The 19,814-nt window shown below is 39.6% G+C and overlaps 2 protein-coding genes across 3 annotated transcripts in view; one reads left to right on the top strand and one right to left on the bottom strand.

Moving 5' to 3' along the window:
- Positions 1-4,324, bottom strand: part of dis3l2 (DIS3 like 3'-5' exoribonuclease 2) — a 426,581-nt gene extending 422,257 nt beyond the window's left edge. Inside the window, exons 1-2 of one of the 2 annotated variants that reach the window (XM_072474282.1) lie at positions 4,297-4,324; positions 197-1,075 (exon numbers count right to left, since the gene is read on the bottom strand). In XM_072474282.1, coding sequence (XP_072330383.1) covers positions 197-1,075; positions 4,297-4,309 — 892 coding nt within the window. In that variant the 5' untranslated portion in view covers positions 4,310-4,324. Of the gene's footprint in view, positions 1-196; positions 1,076-4,005; positions 4,112-4,296 lie in introns of those variants that run through there. The other variant, XM_072474283.1, reaches the window with a different exon arrangement.
- Positions 4,325-14,598: 10,274 nt separating this feature from the next.
- LOC140389771 (C-type natriuretic peptide 4-like) lies at positions 14,599-18,800 on the top strand. Its single transcript, XM_072474281.1, has 3 exons — positions 14,599-14,802; positions 15,360-15,640; positions 16,275-18,800. The coding sequence occupies exons 1-2, from the start codon at positions 14,713-14,715 to the stop codon at positions 15,618-15,620; spliced, it is 351 nt and encodes a 116-aa protein (XP_072330382.1). The 5' UTR covers positions 14,599-14,712; the 3' UTR covers positions 15,621-15,640; positions 16,275-18,800.
- Positions 18,801-19,814: the final 1,014 nt, after the last annotated feature.

The raw sequence follows: 19,814 nt of genomic DNA, 5'->3' as shown, positions 1-19,814 counted from the left end.
ACCTCTGGGTAATATATATTGGTGATTATTCGGAATAGATAATACGCGATCTAAGCATCTGTATTTTGAGAAAGTGAATTTCAAATTGAATTAATTATTGGAAAATTTTGCAACCAGATAAATAAAAATTCATTAACACTTATAGTAAAGAAATTCAACAAGGTTAAACAGTGAAATATATATTCTATCGCCTTACTTTGTGCGTGGTTGACATTGGTTTCCTCTGGCATAGTACATTCTAAATCATGAAGTGCAGCAACTTGGTCTCCAATGCGGACTCCACCAGAATATTGAGTTCCACCCAAGCTTTGGTCATTTTTCCCTTTGCTTTTCCTTCTATTTCTCTTTTTCTTATTAATCTGGGATTCCATCTCATTAGTTATTTGCACATTACTCTCAGTTCTCTCTAGATCAATGTCCTGAATACAATTGCCAAAGGTTTGCTTATGCCTTGGCAATGCAGAATCAGAGTAATGATCACTATCCCCAGCAGTTGCTGTTTTTACAAGTCCTGCAAACTCTTTGTGGCAACCTGAATGTGTTTTTGGATGCACTTGTTTTGACCTAGTTTCTTTGAACATAACTTCATTTCCTGATTCAGTATCTCCATCCTGGCTGGTGTTGATATCTCTTTGCTTGTTTTGCTTTCTAGTTATCAATCCTTGCTTCCCCTTCCAAGAGTCAAGCATATCTGTCATATCAGCATCCCCAACTTCTTCCAAAATATTAGCAGACATGTTTGTAAATAGAGCAGGACAATGAATGTCCACAGAATGACTATATTTTGAATTTCCTCCTAGATTTTGTCCATTATCCTTTGGTTGTGTCACTTCCACTTCTGAAAGATTCAAATCAGTCCCAGGGGTAATTTCACTTTCATCATTTTGGTCCCTATAATTGATCTGCTGAGCAAATTGGTTTAGATATGCTCTAAACCTTCCACCACGGTGCTGATTTACCAGCCTGGAATAAGCATTTTTTGGTGGATAAATCACCTTTCTTGCAAAAGAGGGAAATGTTTCCTTGGTTTGTCCTGAATGATCCATTGTTGATGCTGACAGTTGCAAAAGTGCATCTGTAGAGAAAACAACATTCATGAGAATCTGATATAAATACTGTAACATATTATCCTTGAAAATCCACAATTGAACATTTGCAATAGCTTTAAAACAATACTCCATCACATTAAAAAGGGTTTCATAAGATAAACATGCTTTGCTCAATATTTAATCATGTTTATTCAAAATATGGTTTTTCAAATCCTACACCTCTTATTACATGTTTGCAGGTAATAACATGCATGTACAAACAGACCTCCAGCCTACCAAATTCAAAAGACAATTCAACAAATAAACAGAAAAGCAATAGGACTGGTTTGCTTGGTCTCCAAGACAGCACTGCAGGGTTTTAGGTGAAACCATGGCCTACATTATACAATCTGGACAGTAAAATCCATGTCTTTGCAGATTTTGTATACCTCTCCATCCTTGAGTTTGTGAATCCAATCAGAATTTTGTCAGGTACTCACCCAAACAACGTTTCATATCATGGCTTCTCACTAAATACACTCTCTAAATCCTCATCATTGGAGACGACTTTAATTCAATAATAATTTTAAGAAATAATCATACATTGCAGATTGTTATCGTGAGAATTTATGAATGCTGAAAGCAATTGTTGTTTTTGTTTCTTTAGATATTAGGAAAATAGTGTTTGAGACACATTGCTAAAGCATTAATTAATATGTACCCAGCAACCATTGCCCCAAGGATCTTCGCAAGAGCATTGTTAAACAAAGAGTGTGTGCACATGTATGTGTTGGGGAGATGGTTGGAGTGTATGGAAGAGAGAGAAAAAGTTGTCCAAAAAAAGTACATTCATGTTCTTGTACTAATTTATAACATCACTGAAGTCGATTATTTAAAAATTAATGCTCATTATCCAACAGTAGTGACCTTTATAGAATTGTACTTTAAGATCTTCTTACTCCTTTGTTGTACAGGAGGTGGCATCCTGATCGATTATAATTCCAGAGAGAGTACTTCAACAAAATTACTTGACTCCTCTCTATGGAAATGACAGTTGACAAAACAATTTAACCAAAGATGTACCAGCTGAACCCAATCTTATCTTAATACAATTGCTACACAACATTATTTTCTGTTATCAAACTTCAACAGTGATCAGGAAACAGACGGCCTAGTTGATTACTCAATACCCCAGAAAACTGAGACCAATTGCACCATCTCCCATCATTGCTACAGCTAGGGCAGCATGGTAGCTCAGTGGTTAGCACTGCGGTCTCACGGCGCCGAGGTCCCAGGTTCGATCCCGGCTCTGGGTCACTGTCCGTGTGGAGTTTGCACATTCTCCCCGTGTTTGCGTGCGTTTCGCCCCCACAAAACAAAGATGTGCAAGGTTGGTGGATTGAACACGCTAAATTGCCCCTTAATTTTAAAAAAATCATTGCTAAAGCTGAGGTCTGCTAACTCAGCACAGACCCAATTGAACATGGCACTCTACTGTTTTGTGTGGTTCAATAGCTCAACTGACATCATGAAAATCCTTGTCCAAAATATTATCTTTCTAGTTCACAAACTCAAGTTCAACAATAAATAGACAACTTGTTTACTTCACAGTGACTCAAATTTAGGTTTGGATCTATGTACGTTTATCGGAAAGAATGAGATCCTGGTTGGTTGACATAAGTACACCCAATATCCATACATCCAGCAGTTACATTTAATCATAATGTTAAGAGATACCAACCGATACTGGTTGGTGGTGGTAGATGCAAGATTACGAAAGATTAAGCAGGAGCTCGAGCGATTAGTTGTTCTTTTTTAATTGATACATAAATATGATTGTTCAGTGGCAACAGAGAAACAAGTGGTCATGTGCAACTTTGCTTTAGGGAGGCACAACTAATACAAAAATACAAAGATAAAGACCTGAATTCAACAGAGCCAAAAATAAACGAAAATGTTATTGCATGTCTCATAGATAGGCAATTTTCTGTGGCACTAGTGGATATCACATGCTCCTTCTTCCCTTGGTGCTGTCAAGACCACAGAAGTGAGGCAGGCAGGCAGGCAGCCAGAAAGTGCCCCCCCCCCCCCAATCCATCGAGTTTGTCTCACCCTGTGAATTGCCATCTTTGCCCAGTCAAGGAGCAGGCCAACTAGGGCCCCCAACTTACTCAACCCTAGGTCAACGACTGGGAATTCTGAAGCAAGTAAGTCATCACACTACACCTTGTCCCTCATCTACAAGGCATAAGTCAGCACTGTGATGGAGTACTCTTCACTTTCCTGGATTAGTGAAGCTCCAAGATCACAAGAAGCTTAACACCATCCAGGCAAAGCAGCCTACTTGATCAACATACTATCCAGCGCCTACAATATTCACTCCGTCTGCACTTGGTGCACAGCAGCAGTGTACATCATCTTCAAGATGCACTCTAACAACTCGCAATGGCTCCTGCAGTAGCACCTTCCAAACTCTACCAGCTGGAAGGACAAGGGGAGCAGATTTTAGGAACACCACCACCACCACCCTCAAGTTCCATCCACCCCAGTCACTCAACATCCTGCCTTGGAACTACATCCCCGTTCTTCTAATGTCAATGGGTCCAAATCCTGGAACTCCCTTCCCGACAACTCCACACCACACCGGATCAAGACACTGGCTCACCATCATCCTCTCAAAGGTCGCCTCTCAAATAATTAAATATGAGCTACAACAATCCACAAAGATAAATGATGATTCAGCATGGATCCTAATGGCACAGGGACTCCTGGCCCACACTGAGGGCCGAGCACTGGGCTCTCCACCAGCAGGGCCGTGTCCAGGCACAAGACAAGGAATTGGAGAGAGTGGATTTTGCCAATTTACGGTCATTAATGGAATGCACTCAGCCAAAAAGGCCATCAAATGTTTTTCTCTTGCGGACTATGATTATAACGTATTTCAACAACACAGCCAGTGCCGGTTCCTCTAACTTACAGAGGGGGACGCGGTCGGATGCTGGAAGCGGTTTCTCCGTTAACGGTTGTTGGAGCCGCTCGAGCGCTATGCACCAGTAAACTGCTTCCGAGTCACCTTCTCCCCCCCCCCCCCCCCCCCGGAAGCCAGGGGACTCGGCGCGGTGCATTGCGGGAGATGTGTTCTCTCCTCTCTCTCCCTCCTGTGGCAATTGAGTGGCCCCAGAACCTGCAGCCGGTCTCGCGGTCCCTCCCTCCATTGTCAGCCCCTATTACTAAAACGTACGCCTTCCTGTCGACATGTGCATTTTACCCGCAAGATTCATCTTTGAAGACGATTTAAAGTGTCGAATGTTGCTGCTTGATTGAAACAGTCGCCAGTTTTTTGACCACCATCAATCATTGTCGCCACCTTGGACAGCAACGACCCAGACAACAAAGCAGCCGACGGCAGGAAGCGTCTGCATTAAAATAAAAAATGATTTACAAATGATGAATGGCATCTCGTAATACAGGAAAACACAACACAGCTGACATCAGTCTGCCTTCCTTTGCACGTTTGCAGCGATTTCCTCTTTTTAGAGATAGTTAAATATTAAAAAGGAAGTCGACGTCAATTCCCACTAAACACGTATTTTCCTCGTAGCTCCGAATGACCCGAATATTAACGCGGCCATAATTTATTTCTGGAACCATAATAGGCTTCCAATATTACCTATACTATTCGATACAATTATTTTCATATCAAAATTTCTAACCTGATCAGTTTCCTATTCTGTTTAAACAAATCAGTTCCTGGGAAATATTGATTTGGAAATGCGGTTAATACATACATGCTGAGCATGTGACATTTTCAGTGTTATTAATTATTATTCGGCTGAGTAAAAACGTCGGAATTATTATTAATTAAAAATGGTAACAATGCCGCGCGGTCGCCATGGGAATGGATGCTGTATTTAGGTTATTGATTTAAATGCCCTAATACATAGATCCATACATATATACTACGAATGGACAATGTGATATCATCCTCAAGTAATGGTTACATCAATAATATCGGAAGGGGCATACCGTATTACATTACCCAGGACAGCGCCTCTGTGCAACTCTTGGTGATGCGTACATATATTGTCAATGCCAGTACTCCAGATTCTTGCATGTTTAATTCTGTATTGCACGTGATCCGCCAAACTATCATAATCCACGTTACTACCTGGCTGCAATACAACTGAAATTGGAGTACTTTTACTTTGCCATGAAGCGTGGACAAAATAAGCATTTTAACAAGTTGGATGGCATATCAAACGTTTGCCTTCGTTGATCTGAAACTAAACAAAGAGTTACGAATGTAAACATTAGTTTATAAATATTTTGTGCGTGTTTAAGACGCAGTTACTGACAAAATAAACAATGTTGAAATTGTACTTCATTTTAAAACATAAGAAACCAAATTGAGCCATGATCGAATCCACCCACTGCTTGCCGTCAGGGATATTTCCATCCATTTTTGTATGATTTGGTGAAATTAGTAAGAGTCAATTATTTGCAACGTTCGGGGCAATTTCGCAGATTTAGTGCAAGTCGGCTGCATATGATAGACGACGTGTGCTGATTGAAGTCCAGGAGAGTGCTGGGTTATGTTGTCCTACAGCGTAGTAATCGGATGCTCTCGAGGGAAAGAGAATGTATAGATGTTTTGATTTGTTCTTCAGAGGTAAGTTTGCGTGGGTGAGGGTTCTAAACGCTTTACCTTCGTTATGTAACCATTAAAATAGGCAGGAAAGGAACGAAGGAATCCAACCAAATGTAACCTTTAGAACCACATATATGTAGCAGGATTATTTGATGCTTCACATGGAGAAATATATGCAATGTTTTCAATTCGGCATGAGCTAAATTTTATAATGACGATTTAGTTTCTTTGATTGTGCCAGCAATCACATCATCTCCAAGCCTCCACAAAGAGTTTAATCGAAGGGGAGATAGTACGCTACTTCTTCAGAACGCAATTTTATAATATTCTCTCTCGGTAACTATTTCAATCACGTGTATCTGTGAAAACAAAACAACAAGAAGCAACGAACACGAGAAAGAAACCCCATGCTTAAAAAATCATAATCTGTTCATAAAGCATGAGCATTGAATGAAAAAAAAATTGATTGGCGAAATTTTTCTTCCATATGATTTAGTTACAAAAGCAGTGGACTTCTCTTAAGTGTTTTTAAAGCTCCGATCTCATTAGATTATCTGCTATGCAACGTGTCGGAAACCCTACTGACCGTTGTGCTTTGATTCTCTCAATTGTACGCGATACTGCCTTGTCTTTCCCTGAATCAAGTCATAGGAGGGTAGTTATAGGAGGGTAGATTCCGACGTTTATCCCTGAAACATCTCACAGTTTACTTACAAAATCTCAGGTAGGATTTGTTTTGCATTTCATTACCGTGTTTGGGGAATAAGCATTTTAATCGGATGTGAGACATAATTCACCCGACACTTATCACCTCAAGAGTTTGGGACAGCTCGTTATTGACAAACATCAGCGATCCGCTGGTACGAGAGTGGACATCAGCATTTCTGTAAACTCTTAAAGTGGTAGGCACACCTTTGGTCGCTCAGAATGGCAAAGCGAGTTCAAAAAGATGCAGCATGTCGGGATGAGGGAATAAATGACTGAATAAATTAGTTTTGAGTTAACTTTTGAAGATGAAGTGACAAGGTAGAAAGGTTTTAGGGAGATAGTTTCGGAGCGTAGGCATCTAAAGGTGTTGCCTCTCGTGATCGAAACTGCAAACCAAGCCAGAGTCAGATGAATGGAAGGCACGTGTTGGAGATTGCAGGAGTGATTTGTAAAGACAATTTTGGAAGAACTGATGGGTGCAAGGGGCAGGAATGATAATGGAGGAAAATAGAATGCAGGCAACATACTTTTTTAAACAGGAAATGCTGGAAATACTCATCAGGTCTGGCAGCATCTGTGGAGAGGGAAATGGAGTTAGTGTTTCAGGTCGATGACCGCTCATCAGAACTGGGACAGTTAGAGATGCAGCAGGGTTTCCGCAATTTACAGGTAGAGAGTGGATGGAAAAACTGCGAAAGGGAAGATCTGGGATAGGGGTGGAAGACAGGAGTGATTATGTCATGTGAGAGTACCTTTAAGAAATGGGTGTTTAGGAAATGTACCTTGAAGAAATTGGTGTTTATCAGTGATGTCAGAGTGTGGGTGGAGCTGGGCTGTCTGTCAGCTTTTTACTTTCGTTTTAGGCTGTTTGCTGCACGGTGTGTTTTAGTTTCGTTTTCAGAGCTGGATAGCTGCAGTCACAGCCAGAAGGGGTATTAGTCTTTCTCTCTGTAATGTAAAAACTGCAAATCGATCCTTTCGTGATTTAAAACTAATAACTGCACTCAGTAGTGACTTTAACCTGATGTTCTGCTGTTAAAATTTCTTTTTTAAGTCTTATGGATGTTAAAAGGACAGCTTAAGGATTTCTTAGTGTTGTATTCTTTGGGGGTTGTATTTGAATTAATGGTTGCTAAGATGTTCACTGTATGTTTTAAAAAGGTTAACTTGAGTTCATAGAATAAACATTGTTTTGCTTTTTAAAAAAGTTTCCATTTCTGCTGTACCACACCTGTAGAGTGGGCCGTGTGCTCCCCATACCACAATCTATTAAAAGATGTGGGTCAGGTGAACTCCATGATATACTTTGGGGTTCTCTAAACCCTGGCCCATAACAAATTGGGGGCTCATCCAGGATAAAAGTTAATCTAGTGGACTGGCTTAGTGAACTTAAAGACAGTGAGGGGTGGGCATATTGTGTGGTTGCTTTTCAGGTGTGATATTCTGGTTTAAGTAGGGAGTCTGTTGTGGACAATGGCTCTTTCAAAGGCTCAGAAGTTTTTGGGGGTGGAGACGGTCACATGCAATACCTTGCAGACAGAGACTAAAAGCAGGCTGTTAGATTTGGCAAAAACATTGCAGTTAACATTAGCTGACAAAATGCGAAAAGATGAGGTAATGATGGTGGTGGCTAAGCATTTAAAGTTGCCTGAGATACAGTTTGACTCATCGGAAATGGCAAAAAATCTATTGCAAATTAAACAAATGGAACATGAGAAGGAATTAAAGCAGCTTGAATACGAAAAAGAGAGAGAGGAAAAAGAAAGAGAATGGGAGACACAGATCAGGAAAAAAGATAAAGAGAGAGAGTATGAACTTCAGAAAATGGCCATGAAACATGACAATCAGTTAAAATTGGCAGACATAAGGGGAAACGTGTCGTTGGATAATAGTGATGAAGATAGTGAGAAAGAGTGTCATAGTCGAAGGCTGGGTGGGGATTTATTTAAATATGTCCAAGCATTGCCAAGGTTTGACGAGAAGGAAGTGGAAGCCATTTTCATTTCATTTGAGAAGATAGCTAAACAAATGAAATGGCCACAGGACGTGTGGGTATTACTGATTCAAACAAAGCTGATAGGTAGGGCTAGTGAAGTGTTTGCAGCACTACCGGAGGAGGTATCTGGGATGTATGAGAAGGTGAAAAAATCCATCTTAGGTGCACATGAACTAGTGCCTGAAGCCTACAGACAAAGGTTTAGAAATTTAAGGAATGAACCTGGTCAAACATACATGGAGTTTGAAAGGATCAAACAGAGTAATTTTGATAGGTGTGTAAGGGCTTTGAAAAGAGATCAAACGTATGAAGCTCTCAGAGAAATTATACTTTTGGAGGAATTTAAAAGTTCAATTCCTGATGTAGTAAGAACTCATGTGGAAGAGCAGAGGGTTAAAACTGCGAGATTAACAGCAGAAATGGCAGATGATTATGAATTAGTTCATAAATCAAAGATGGGTTTCTGACCTCAGTTTCAGCCTGTGCGGAATAGAAACTGGGGACATGAGAAATACTCAAGTGGTAAAGGTGATCTGATGGTAGATAATAAGGAGGATGTACCTCAGATTAAAAAAGAAATCCATGAGGGTGGAAGAGAAATGAAAAGTTTCAAATGTTTTCACTGTAATAAACTAGGCCATGTAAAGTCACAGTGTTGGTGGTTGAAGAAAAGCACTGGGAAGGCTGATGTGGTAAAACAGGATAAGACAGTGGGATTTGTTAAAGTGGTAAAGGAATTAGGGTAGAGGACAGGTGTGCGAGATGCTCGAGAGGCCCAGCAAATCACACCCACATGTTCTGGTCATGCCCGGCACTACAGGGGTTCTGGGTGGGGGTGGCAAAGGTGCTTTCGAAGGTGGTGGGGGTCCGGGTCGAACCAAGCTGGGGGTTGGCTATATTTGGGGTTGCAGAAGAGCCGGGAGTGCAAGAGGCGAGAGAGGCTGACGTGTTGGCCTTTGCGTCCCAGCGCAGGATATTGTTAATGTGGAAGGAAGCTAAACCCCCGGGGGTGGAGACCTGGATAAATGATATGGCAGGGTTCATAAAGTTAGAACAGATTAAGTTCGTGTTAAGGGGTTCGGCTCGGGGGTTCACCAGGCGGTGGCAACCATTCGTCGACTACCTCACAGAAAGATAGAGGGAATGGAAAAGAAGTAGATAACAGCAGCAACCCGGGGGGGGGGGGGGGGGGGGAGGAATCGGACGGACTCTCAGGGATGTTATTGTATATGTATAGGTATTTGGTATATGTAATTGTATATTGGATTGTTGGACTGTAATTTTGGAGAGTATTTATTTTGGACAAGGCAGTTGCCATTTCGTTTTGTTTTTCTTTTGTTTTTGTTTATATATATTATTTATTTATTTGTTTAAAACTGGCCACGGCTATTTATATTGATTTATTGTTGTGTAAAAGAAACACTACGTATTGTTATGTTTGGCCAAAAAACTCGAATAAAATATATATTTTTTTTAAAAGTGGTAAAGGAAAGCCCAAGTGAAGCGAAGGAGGTGCAAAAGATTGTACAGCCTGATCAAGAGGTGATTGATCAGAAGGTGCCAGATCTCTTTAAAGAATTTACTTGTGTGGGTAAAGTTTACTCTTGTGTATCAGGAGCAGCAGGTAAAGAAGTCACAATTTTAAGAGATACGGGATCAATCTTTAATGGTAAGAGGTGAGGAGATATCTAGTTTGGTGAAAATGTTGCCGGAAAAGGTGGTAATATGTGGAATTCAGGGTGAGAGGAGTAGTGTTCTATTATATAAGGTACGGTTGGAAAGTCCAATCAAGAGTGGTGAAGTGGCAGTAGGAGTAATAGAGAAACTATCTTGTCCAGGAATACAGTTTATCTTGGGTAATGATATAGCTGGATTGCAGGTGGGAGTGATGCCTACTGTGGTGGATAAGCAAGTGGAAAATCAGACAACTGAAGTGTTGAAGGACGAACATCCTGGGATTTTTCCGGATTGTATAGTAACAAGGTCGCAAAGTCACAGGTTAAGACAAGAGAAGAAATCAAAAAGTGAAGATGACGTTGAAGTGCAATTATCAGAAACGATTTTTGATCAGATGGTTGAAAATGAACAAGATCAGGTGGAGGATGAGGCGGATATTTTTAGTTCAGGAAAATTGGCGGAGTTACAACAGAAAGATATAGAAATAAAACGGATGTATCAGAAAGCATATACGGAAGGAGAATCTGAGTGTATACCAGAGTGTTATTACCATAAAAGTGATGTCTTGATAAGAAAATGGAGACCTTTACATATGCAGTCGGATGAAAAGTGGGCAGAAGTTCATCAAGTAGTATTGCCGGTAGGGTATAGAAAGGAGGTGTTGTGAGTTGCACATGAGGTGCCAGTGGGAGGTCATTTGGGAATAAGAAAAGCATTTGAGGAACCTTTTACAAGGGTCCTAATTGATTGCGTAGGACCGCTTCCTAAAACAAAAAGTGGGAATCAATATATTTTGACGATAATGGATGTGTCTACTAGGTTTCCAGAGGCCATTCCAGAATGTAATACTACAGCTAAAAAGATTGTGGAGAAGTTACTTAAATCCTTTATTAGATATGGACTACCCACAGAAATACAATTGGATCAAGGATCAAATTTTATCTCAAGGTTATTCAAAGAGGTTATGGATAGCTTAGGAACAAAACAATTTAAATCAACTGCATACCATCCAGAATCGCAGGGAGCATTAGAAAGGTGGCATCAGACATTAAAGACAATGTTGAAAGCTTATTGTCATGATTATCCAGAGGATTGGGATAAAGGAATTCCATTCATACTGTTTGCAATTAGGGATGCTCCTAATGAGTCAACTAAATTCAGTCCGATTTAACTAATTTTTGGTTATGCGGTAAGAGGACCACTTAAATTGATTAAGGAAAAATTAGTGAGTGAGAAATCGGAAATGACATTATTGGATTACATGTCACATTTTAGGGAATGATTATATAGAGCAGGTGAATTGGCTAGACAACATTTAAAAGTTGCTCAAAATGTGATGAAACGGGTAGTTTTGCCATTGGAGATAATGTTTCAGTGTTGTTACCAGTGGTAGGTGAACCTTTAAAAGCTAGGTTTTGTGGACCTTATCAGATTAAAAGGTAATTAAGTGAGGTGAATTATGTGGTTAAAAACACCAGATAGAAGGAGGACTCACCGAGTGTGTCATCTGAATATGCTTAAAAGGTACTTTGAAAAGGAAGGAGAGATAAAGGAGGAGGTTTTAATGATTCTAACTCAAAGTGACGAACCAAATCCAGATTCCTGTGAATTTGACATACCTCAAATTAAATTGGAAAACGAGGATGTTCTTAAAAATTGGGATAAATTGTTTGGTTACCTTCATGAGGAAAAACAAACTGACCTGAAAGAGTTATTGATATCACGTGGTCAAGTTTGTAGAGATAAATTGGGATGTACTAAAATGGCTATACATGATGTAGATGTGGGAAAGGCTGTTCCGATCAAACAACATCCAGACAGATTTAACCCTTTTGAATTGGCACAGGTTAACAAAGAGATTGAGAGTATGCTTAGAAATGGCATAATTGAAATGGGTTGCAGCCAATGGAGCTCACCCTTAGTGATGGTACCAAAACCGGACGGTACCCAATGGTTGTGTGTGGACTATAGAAAGGCTAATGCAGTTACAAGAATGGACTCTTATGTTATCCCACGTTTGGAGGATTGCATTGAGAAAGTGGGACAATCAGCTTTTATTTCTAAATTGGATTTACTTAAAGGTTACTGGCAGGTCCCTTTATCCGAAAGGGTGAAGGAGATTTTAGCTTTTGTGACACAAGATGGTATATACGAATTCAAAGTTATGCCCCAGCCACATTTCAACGGTTAACTAACAAAGTCGTTTCAGGATTACCCAATTGTGCGGTATACATCGCCGTTCTGGTAATTTTCAGCCAGACATGGAAAGAACATTTAAAACATTTGATGGAGTTATTCGATTGACTTCAGGAGGCAGGTTTGGTGATAAACATAGCCAGAAGTGGATTTGGAAAAGCCAAGTCACTTTCCTTGAGGAGTTTTCAATATCCTCAAGACGAAGGGAAATAATGCGATTTCTTGGCATGAGTGGATTTGATCGAACATTTGTGCAAAAGTTTTGTAGCGTGATTGCTCCACTGATGGACTTGCTGAAGAAACGTCGAAAATTTCAGTGGACAGCGGACTTTCAACAGGCATTTGATGGCCTGAAAGCTGTGATAACCAATGCTCCTGTGTTGGAGAATTATGAGGGACTCTGTGATCAGATGGAACTAAAGTATCTGACTTTAAAGAGACATGCCGAGGCATAGAGAAATGGATGGATTGTGCAGAGACCTTCTTGTTCAAAGAGACTGTCAATCGAGAAGGATTTCAGTTGGAGGAAGAAGAATGAAAAAAAAGGACTATATTATTATACCTGTTTGCGTGTGTTTCTTTTTTGAAACGAAAAAGTATATTTACTGTGTGCATTTCTTAAAGGATAGTGAAAAGGTGAAAAATGAAACCATCTTGAAGTTGATGGTTTATTTTTTTTTTCTTGGGGGTGTCATGTGAGTGTGCCTCAGAAAGGCAGCCTAATTAAGGATCTTGTAATTACAAGATCCTTAATTCTGTAATTAATTCTGTCCATTGTAGTAAGTGCTAAGCAATCGCAGACGTCACGATTTCTGACTGGTTTCCGTTTCCTCTTGCTTCTCTTATTTGATGCCTTTCCTTCATCATTCATTGCTCCAGTAATAGTTTCCCCCTCACCTAAACTCATTACCACGGAAACCCTAATTCATTGGTTGTGTATCCAACCTTGTGATACATCACAGCCTCCAAAATTGGTAGACTTCATATCACAAAGCTCTGTTCCCTGTTCTTCTTTCCCTTTTATACAATTATCCGGAGTTCCTGCGGGCGTTTTCAATAAGACAGGCCCATTCTCCCATAAAATCCGGGAAACATCAAAGCTTACGAATACGTGAGATAATGTTTAATTTATATATGGGTCACCACAGCAGTTTCCAATTGTTCTGCTGGGACTGAAGGAAGAAATTGACCCAAACGCAACACCAGGTTACTCCTAAACGTCGCATTTATAGACTTAGGGATTTGCAGTGCTGCATCACGTTAATTTACTTCTGGCAACATATAATAAAATATATCTGCATGTATAAAACTTCACATCTCCACAGTTGTATAAAACAGGATCGTACAGTTTCGAGAAGCGTTGCAGATTTTACTGAAGTTAACCAATAAATTGAAAGCAGCCAATCTTCGAGAGGTGATGGATTATTGCCAGTTTTATTGATAGAGATTTCAGTGTGCAATAATACATTTGTGATTAAAACTATTCGGCTAAGTGGCGATTGTGTACTTTGTTCATTTTGTGAAAAGTGAAGATATTTAAGAAGTGTTTGTGTATACATGAATAACCAGACTGCTCTCCGTCAGCATTCTTATAGGGTTATTTTAAAATAAAATGCACCTACAGTATTATAGAACACCATGAAAAGGTGAATGTTCTTAATGATAATTATTAAAAGAATATAGATTGCACCTAACATGCCGGAAATTTAAAAAAGCTAATCATTTGGAACCAGAATTGTTTCGTACAGTTCTTCCACATTGTTCTCGCCGCAACTGAGTTTCTGTAGGGCAGAAATAGAATTCGACAATAAGGCTACAAATGAGCTGGCGCATTTCTAATTCACTCCACGTATTTCAGAGTCGCCCAGCGATCTCTCCAGCACTCCCCGTGCGAAGATGCGAGAAATTGAATATGGATATGGTAACTACAAATGAGGAATCCCTGCTTCATATTTGGGGAGTGAGTGTAGCTTGCTGAGGAAAGAGGAGGAAATCACAATTAAAATAAAATTCTATCCGAGCAGACTGCGGGTTTCTACTTGGATAAGTGCTTTGTCAATCCATATACCATTTCTTTGTTCCTCTTGCAAAATCGCCAATGTTCCCACCAAGTGAATGGAATTATTGAATTATTTTACTGATACACCCACTGTTAGAGAACCAGCAGAGTTCGTAATGTTTAAAAGCAGCAATTTGCAGTGAAGGAGCAGGAAACAATAATGATGCAAAAACAATAAACACAGGAGAAGGTTGGACTTTCCTTCCTTTGATTAATCTTAGCAACTTCCAAAAAAAAGAGACGCCCGCTGACGTCATTCCACATTATGAAAGGGCTGAAAAGCAGCCGAGAAAGCAGCAGACGATCCTTGAGCTAGAGGCAGACACAACTCTCACCCCCGAGCAAGCAATTTGAATTTGATCGTATTTGGGTGTAGAATTGGCCACCTTATCAAAGGAGAATGAGCATCTCCTGGATTTTGTTTTGTGGACTATTCCTAACTCTCTTGACCACAAGGATGGGTGCAACCCCATTGCTTCGTTCGCAGCGAGTAAGTTGATGTGAATCGTGAGGGTAACTGGACATGGGCCATCCGCATTCAGGGACATGAATTGTTTTGTGGAACCTGACTCCACACCACTAATCCCGCTAAAACGAGTAACTGTGTAGCTGTTAGAAAGTTATCACACCTTTCAAATCTGGGTATCAGTGAAACTAAATCTTTGCATGTTTCGTGTTCATTGAACTGATAAATGTAATATTTACAAAAAAAACGACCCATCGGAAGTCAATACCATTTGTTTTTAAAACAGGTGCGTGTGTATTAACCCCCCCCCCCCCCCCCCCCAGTAACTGCTACTGTTTGTCTTCACATTGCAATGATATATTGATTACCGCAGCACATTCAGTTTAGTTGACATTCTGTGATCTCACATTTCATCCCTAACATTTGGTGACAAACTCTGGTATAAATACATTGGCCTGAAAATCGGAAGGTTGAAATACATTTCTGGAAAGGCGTCCATCACGTTTCTCATGGTTAAACAATGACATTGATCTCCTTTCCATATATTCCGATGTCCTGTCAATTTCCGCTTCTCTTTACAGAATCTTGCAGATTTATTAGGTGAGGAATTTTCTGAGAACCTTTCCTCAACGGACACGGAAGACGCGGCAGCTGTGAATCCCAAGGTCCGGTTGTTACGAGACCTCCGCTTCGACACCAGATCAAAGAGCACCTGGGCTCGGCTTTTCAACGACTACAACAACCCAAAAATGTTGCGCGGAAAGAAGAAGAAAGGGTCGTCCAAGGGCTGTTTCGGGGGCAAACTGGACAGAATAGGAGCGATGACCGGTCTGGGCTGTTAGGTGTACGACACCTAGCGACGGTGAGTACCCGCTGCAAACAAATGTACGGACTTAGCTGGTAATTTAACTCGAGCATGAGATCCTCTCGTCGTTCCTTATTGTTTCCCTTTGCATATTCACTGTCTCAATTCAGGGAAAAGCTATTCAGGATTTCTTCAGATTCAGATTCCTTAAACTGTGATTGCAACATGGAAACATACGTTTTACTCACGTTGCAACAGTTTTCGACCATTTTTAAGTAGCATGTGTTAAATTTCCAAAATATATATTTATTGCATCCGAGTGTAACTCAAAATGCAAGTTTCCCGGCTATATTGATCCATACAAGGTTGGGATCCATTGGATTTTGAGCACCGTTCACTGACACACCATTATAATTGGGCCGCAGTTTGCTCCCTGCCGCACTGACAATATGGACATAGACACAGACAGAGAATTTAGAGCGCAGAAGGAGGCCACTGGGCCCATCGAGTCTGCACCGGCGCTTGGAAAGATCACCCCACCTAAGCCCACACCTCCACCTTATCCCTTTAACCCAACCTAACCTTTTTGGACACTAAGGGCAATTCAGCGTGGCCAATCCACCTAACCTGCACATATTTATATATATATATATTTATATATATATTTATTTACATATATTTCCCTTCACAGGACTCCACGTTGATGATGGGCTCTGGAAATTACTTGTGCATTTTATTGTCTCCTTAAAAGTACCATTTAATCAGAAGACGATGACATTACTCCTGATATTGATGAACCACACCCCCAGCCTTTACTGGAAAGAAACATGGAGAAAAGTGTTGTCGGACTTATGCCCCTGTAAATTGTCGCGATTATAACTTGACCATTTCATTTCTGCATAAATGTATTTATGTTTAAACTATTTATATGTTTATAAAAGAGAGATATTTATAAAAAATTATTTATGTAACAACTGAACAGATGGTGAACTGCAGGTGAAAGAAATATGAAGTTTGTAACGTTTGTCCTAATAGCTGTTTTGTGTTAAATTGCATTTCACAGAAGTCTGAAAAGTCTCCTTATTTATTACAGTCGTGAAATAGATTAAAAAACACTCCAAGATGCCATTTCATGTTTTGTTTAAATTCAACACAATGCTCTGAGGAGCATTTTTTTTGCCAGACAGCAACTGTTTCCCTGGGATTCAGGTCTGTTTTCCTTTCATCATTTTCATCTCATCTGAACTAAATCTGTGAATCCAGAATTCCCAGTGAGTGACAGTTGGTATAATTGATGGTCCTTTATTCAAAAAGGGGAGATTATAACTTCAAACATCAATTTCTCAATGAAGACTGAATCTGCTGCCTACATTATTCAGTTTTCAGTCAAGCTGCACCTGGCAGTTTTCTGGCCAGCTTGAATACAATGATCATAATTTTAATCCTAGTTTAACATGGACAAGGATTGAATCAGAATGATTTCTAAATATTTTAAATATGCTGCATTAAGGGCAGCACGGTGGCACAGTGGGTTAGCCCTGCTGCCTCACGGCGCCGAGGTCCCAGGTTCGATCCCGGCTCTGGGTCACTGTCCGTGTGGAGTTTGCACATTCTCCCCGTGTTTGCGGGGGTTTCGCCCCCACAACCCAAAGATGTGCAGACTAGGTGAATTGGTCACACTAAATTGCCCCTTAATTGGAAAAAATGAATTGGGTACACTAAATTAAAATATATATATATATATGCTGCATTAAAAATTACATTTTCTTTCTATTATTCATAACACGGAAGGGCAATTCGCAAGAATATTTTCCATTGATTAATGTCACTATTGCAAAGTTGGGTGCTGCTTTAGGTCTGACAATGTACCGCATACCCCAACTTAAAACACACTTTTCCTCCATTCCCTAACAATTATCTATTTGACCTGTTTAAATTTCCCAACTCTTCTAAATACTTGCATTTTAATTTCTATGTTTTGAGCTCATATACTAGGAAGTTGATGTACTCCAGCCCGGTTTCTGTGCATCCACAGAGAAGGGCGGATTTCAGTTATCTGAGCTGGTTCAAACTGAAAGATAAAAAGAAGTTTGAAAGAAAAAAGAGCAAATGGCCAGACAGACACAGATCTCCAGCAGGAGATGTTTAAAAACAAATCTGTGTTCTGGGGGAAAGAATTGAACACCATTGAGTGCTGTAATGTACAATAGGTATTCAATATAAGCAACATTACACAGGCCTTAAATTCTACCAGAGAAAAGGTGGCAGTGGCATCATGGTATTGTCACTGGACTAGTAATCCAGAGACCTAGAGTCAAGCTCTGGGGACCCTGGTTCAAAACCCACCATGGCAGATGGTGAAATTTGAATTCAATAAAAATCTGGAACTAAAAGTCTAAAGGTAACCATTAAACCATTGTCGACTGTCGTAAAAACCCATCTGGTTTGCCCTGCTGGGAAGAAAATCTGCCGTCCTTAACTGGTCTGGCCTACATGTGACCCCAGATCAATAGCAATGTGGTTGACTCTTAAATGCTCTCTGGCATGGGCAATAAATACTGGCCCAGCCAACGATGCCCTCATCCCATGAATGAATAAGAAAAAGTTACAATAAGCTCTGCAATTTGTTAGTCTGGCAGTTCAAACTGAAAATCCTTTTCCTTCAGTCTTATTGTCAGAATCCTTAGCTTATTTTGTGTAAATTGCTGAATGAAACTTAAACATATTCATTTTTTTCCTCAATTTGCAGCTAATTTTTCATTGCTGATAAGACATTCAATTTAGTTACTCTTTTTTTCTGAAATGCATGTTGAGCACAGGATACACATTCTAGTTTTATATTTGTGCATGTGAAGTCCATGGGTGGAACACACATATGCTTCAATCAGATTCATAGAAAAATAAGCCGTCGTTCTACAGCATGTATATCTCAAACCTTTTCTCTTAGATTCATTTTAGAACACTTGCATACTACTTTTGGTTCACAATTCTATAGATTTGGAGTAGAGGAGTGCAACAGCTTCAAATTATTGTGCTACTTGCACAGAACTGTATTGCCATAAAGTTATAAGCACATAGTTTCTCAAGGTGCATGAGCAGAAGTACCCAAATTTATCTCAGAGAAATTAAATTGTTTTAAGAAGGTTTCTTATAATGAAGAATCTCTTATTTGCAGATTATCTTTGAAACTAAAATAAACGATTGATTAGAATAACAATGTTTTGCCATGTGTATTATACATTTTCTCAATGACATAGACATCAATTTTACTAGTATGCATCCCTTAATAGCTTTTGTGATCGATTATCAAATTATTACAAAATAATACAATATCACACATTCCAGCTGTCTAACTGTATTTTTCAGATTTAATTTAAATTATACAAAGCCAATTTTTTATTTGAGATCATCAGAGGCCGATTATATTACTTCTCCTTCACACAATGAAATAAAAACCTGACATCATTACAATTCAGATCACATTAACATTTAGTTTGAAGTCACATGATTTAGTTGGAAGTTTGCCATGCACACCATTCCAGCATTAAAAAAATTGAAAATAAAGCAGTACAAACTTCACCTTTATTCATAATGTTATGACCCCAAGTGATGTTACAACTGGACAAGTGAGATCCCAAAACTTGGCTTCATAGATCCGAACTTCCATTTTTTGTTTAGAACCATAGAGAACAGCTACTGAAGAGAGTCACAGGAGTCTGTTGATGGAACTCTAACAAAGGAATAAAACATTTATTCAACAAGGAAATAAAAATTAATTGCACAAGACAAAAAGCTTGAAAGCATTTCCAATACAAGCACCAGTAAATAAATCAATTTGCACTACTCCACCCCTTTTACAGAAACATACAAATGCATAAAGATAACACAATTTACAATATCTATCTTAAACTCTAATAGTCACAGAAAGTATACAGTCCATGTAAACTAACAAGCAAATTGTGGTCAGACACTCCACAAACCAAGTGACAGAGGCCGCCAAACAACAACTGTGGATTTCTCATCACTCATGTTCACAGTAATATAGAGTCCATGTAGATTAATAGGGGAACTGCAGTTGGACACACCACGATTCAAAGCCAAATTTTTATGGATTCATCATCAACCCTCCAGATGCCTGTTGCACCATGAACCAACAGGGCTGACTGAAACTCGGTGTTTCTCATGTGGATTTCCAATCTCCAAGCTCAAAGAACTCTCCTTGGAATTCTCA

This window comes from Scyliorhinus torazame, chromosome 14, assembly GCF_047496885.1.
Source record: "Scyliorhinus torazame isolate Kashiwa2021f chromosome 14, sScyTor2.1, whole genome shotgun sequence".
NCBI classification, from domain to species: domain Eukaryota; kingdom Metazoa; phylum Chordata; class Chondrichthyes; order Carcharhiniformes; family Scyliorhinidae; genus Scyliorhinus; species Scyliorhinus torazame.
Note: the sequence above shows the minus strand (reverse complement) of the source record. Positions and strands in the feature narration are given on the sequence as shown.

Excerpts from the sequence above, each read along its gene's own strand:
- LOC140389771 (XM_072474281.1), top strand. The coding sequence starts at position 14,713 with ATGAGCATCTCCTGGATTTTGTTTTGTGGACTATTCCTAACTCTCTTG. Across the intron at positions 14,803-15,359 it reads CATTGCTTCGTTCGCAGCGA|AATCTTGCAGATTTATTAGG; the intron begins GTAAGTTGATGT and ends TTCTCTTTACAG.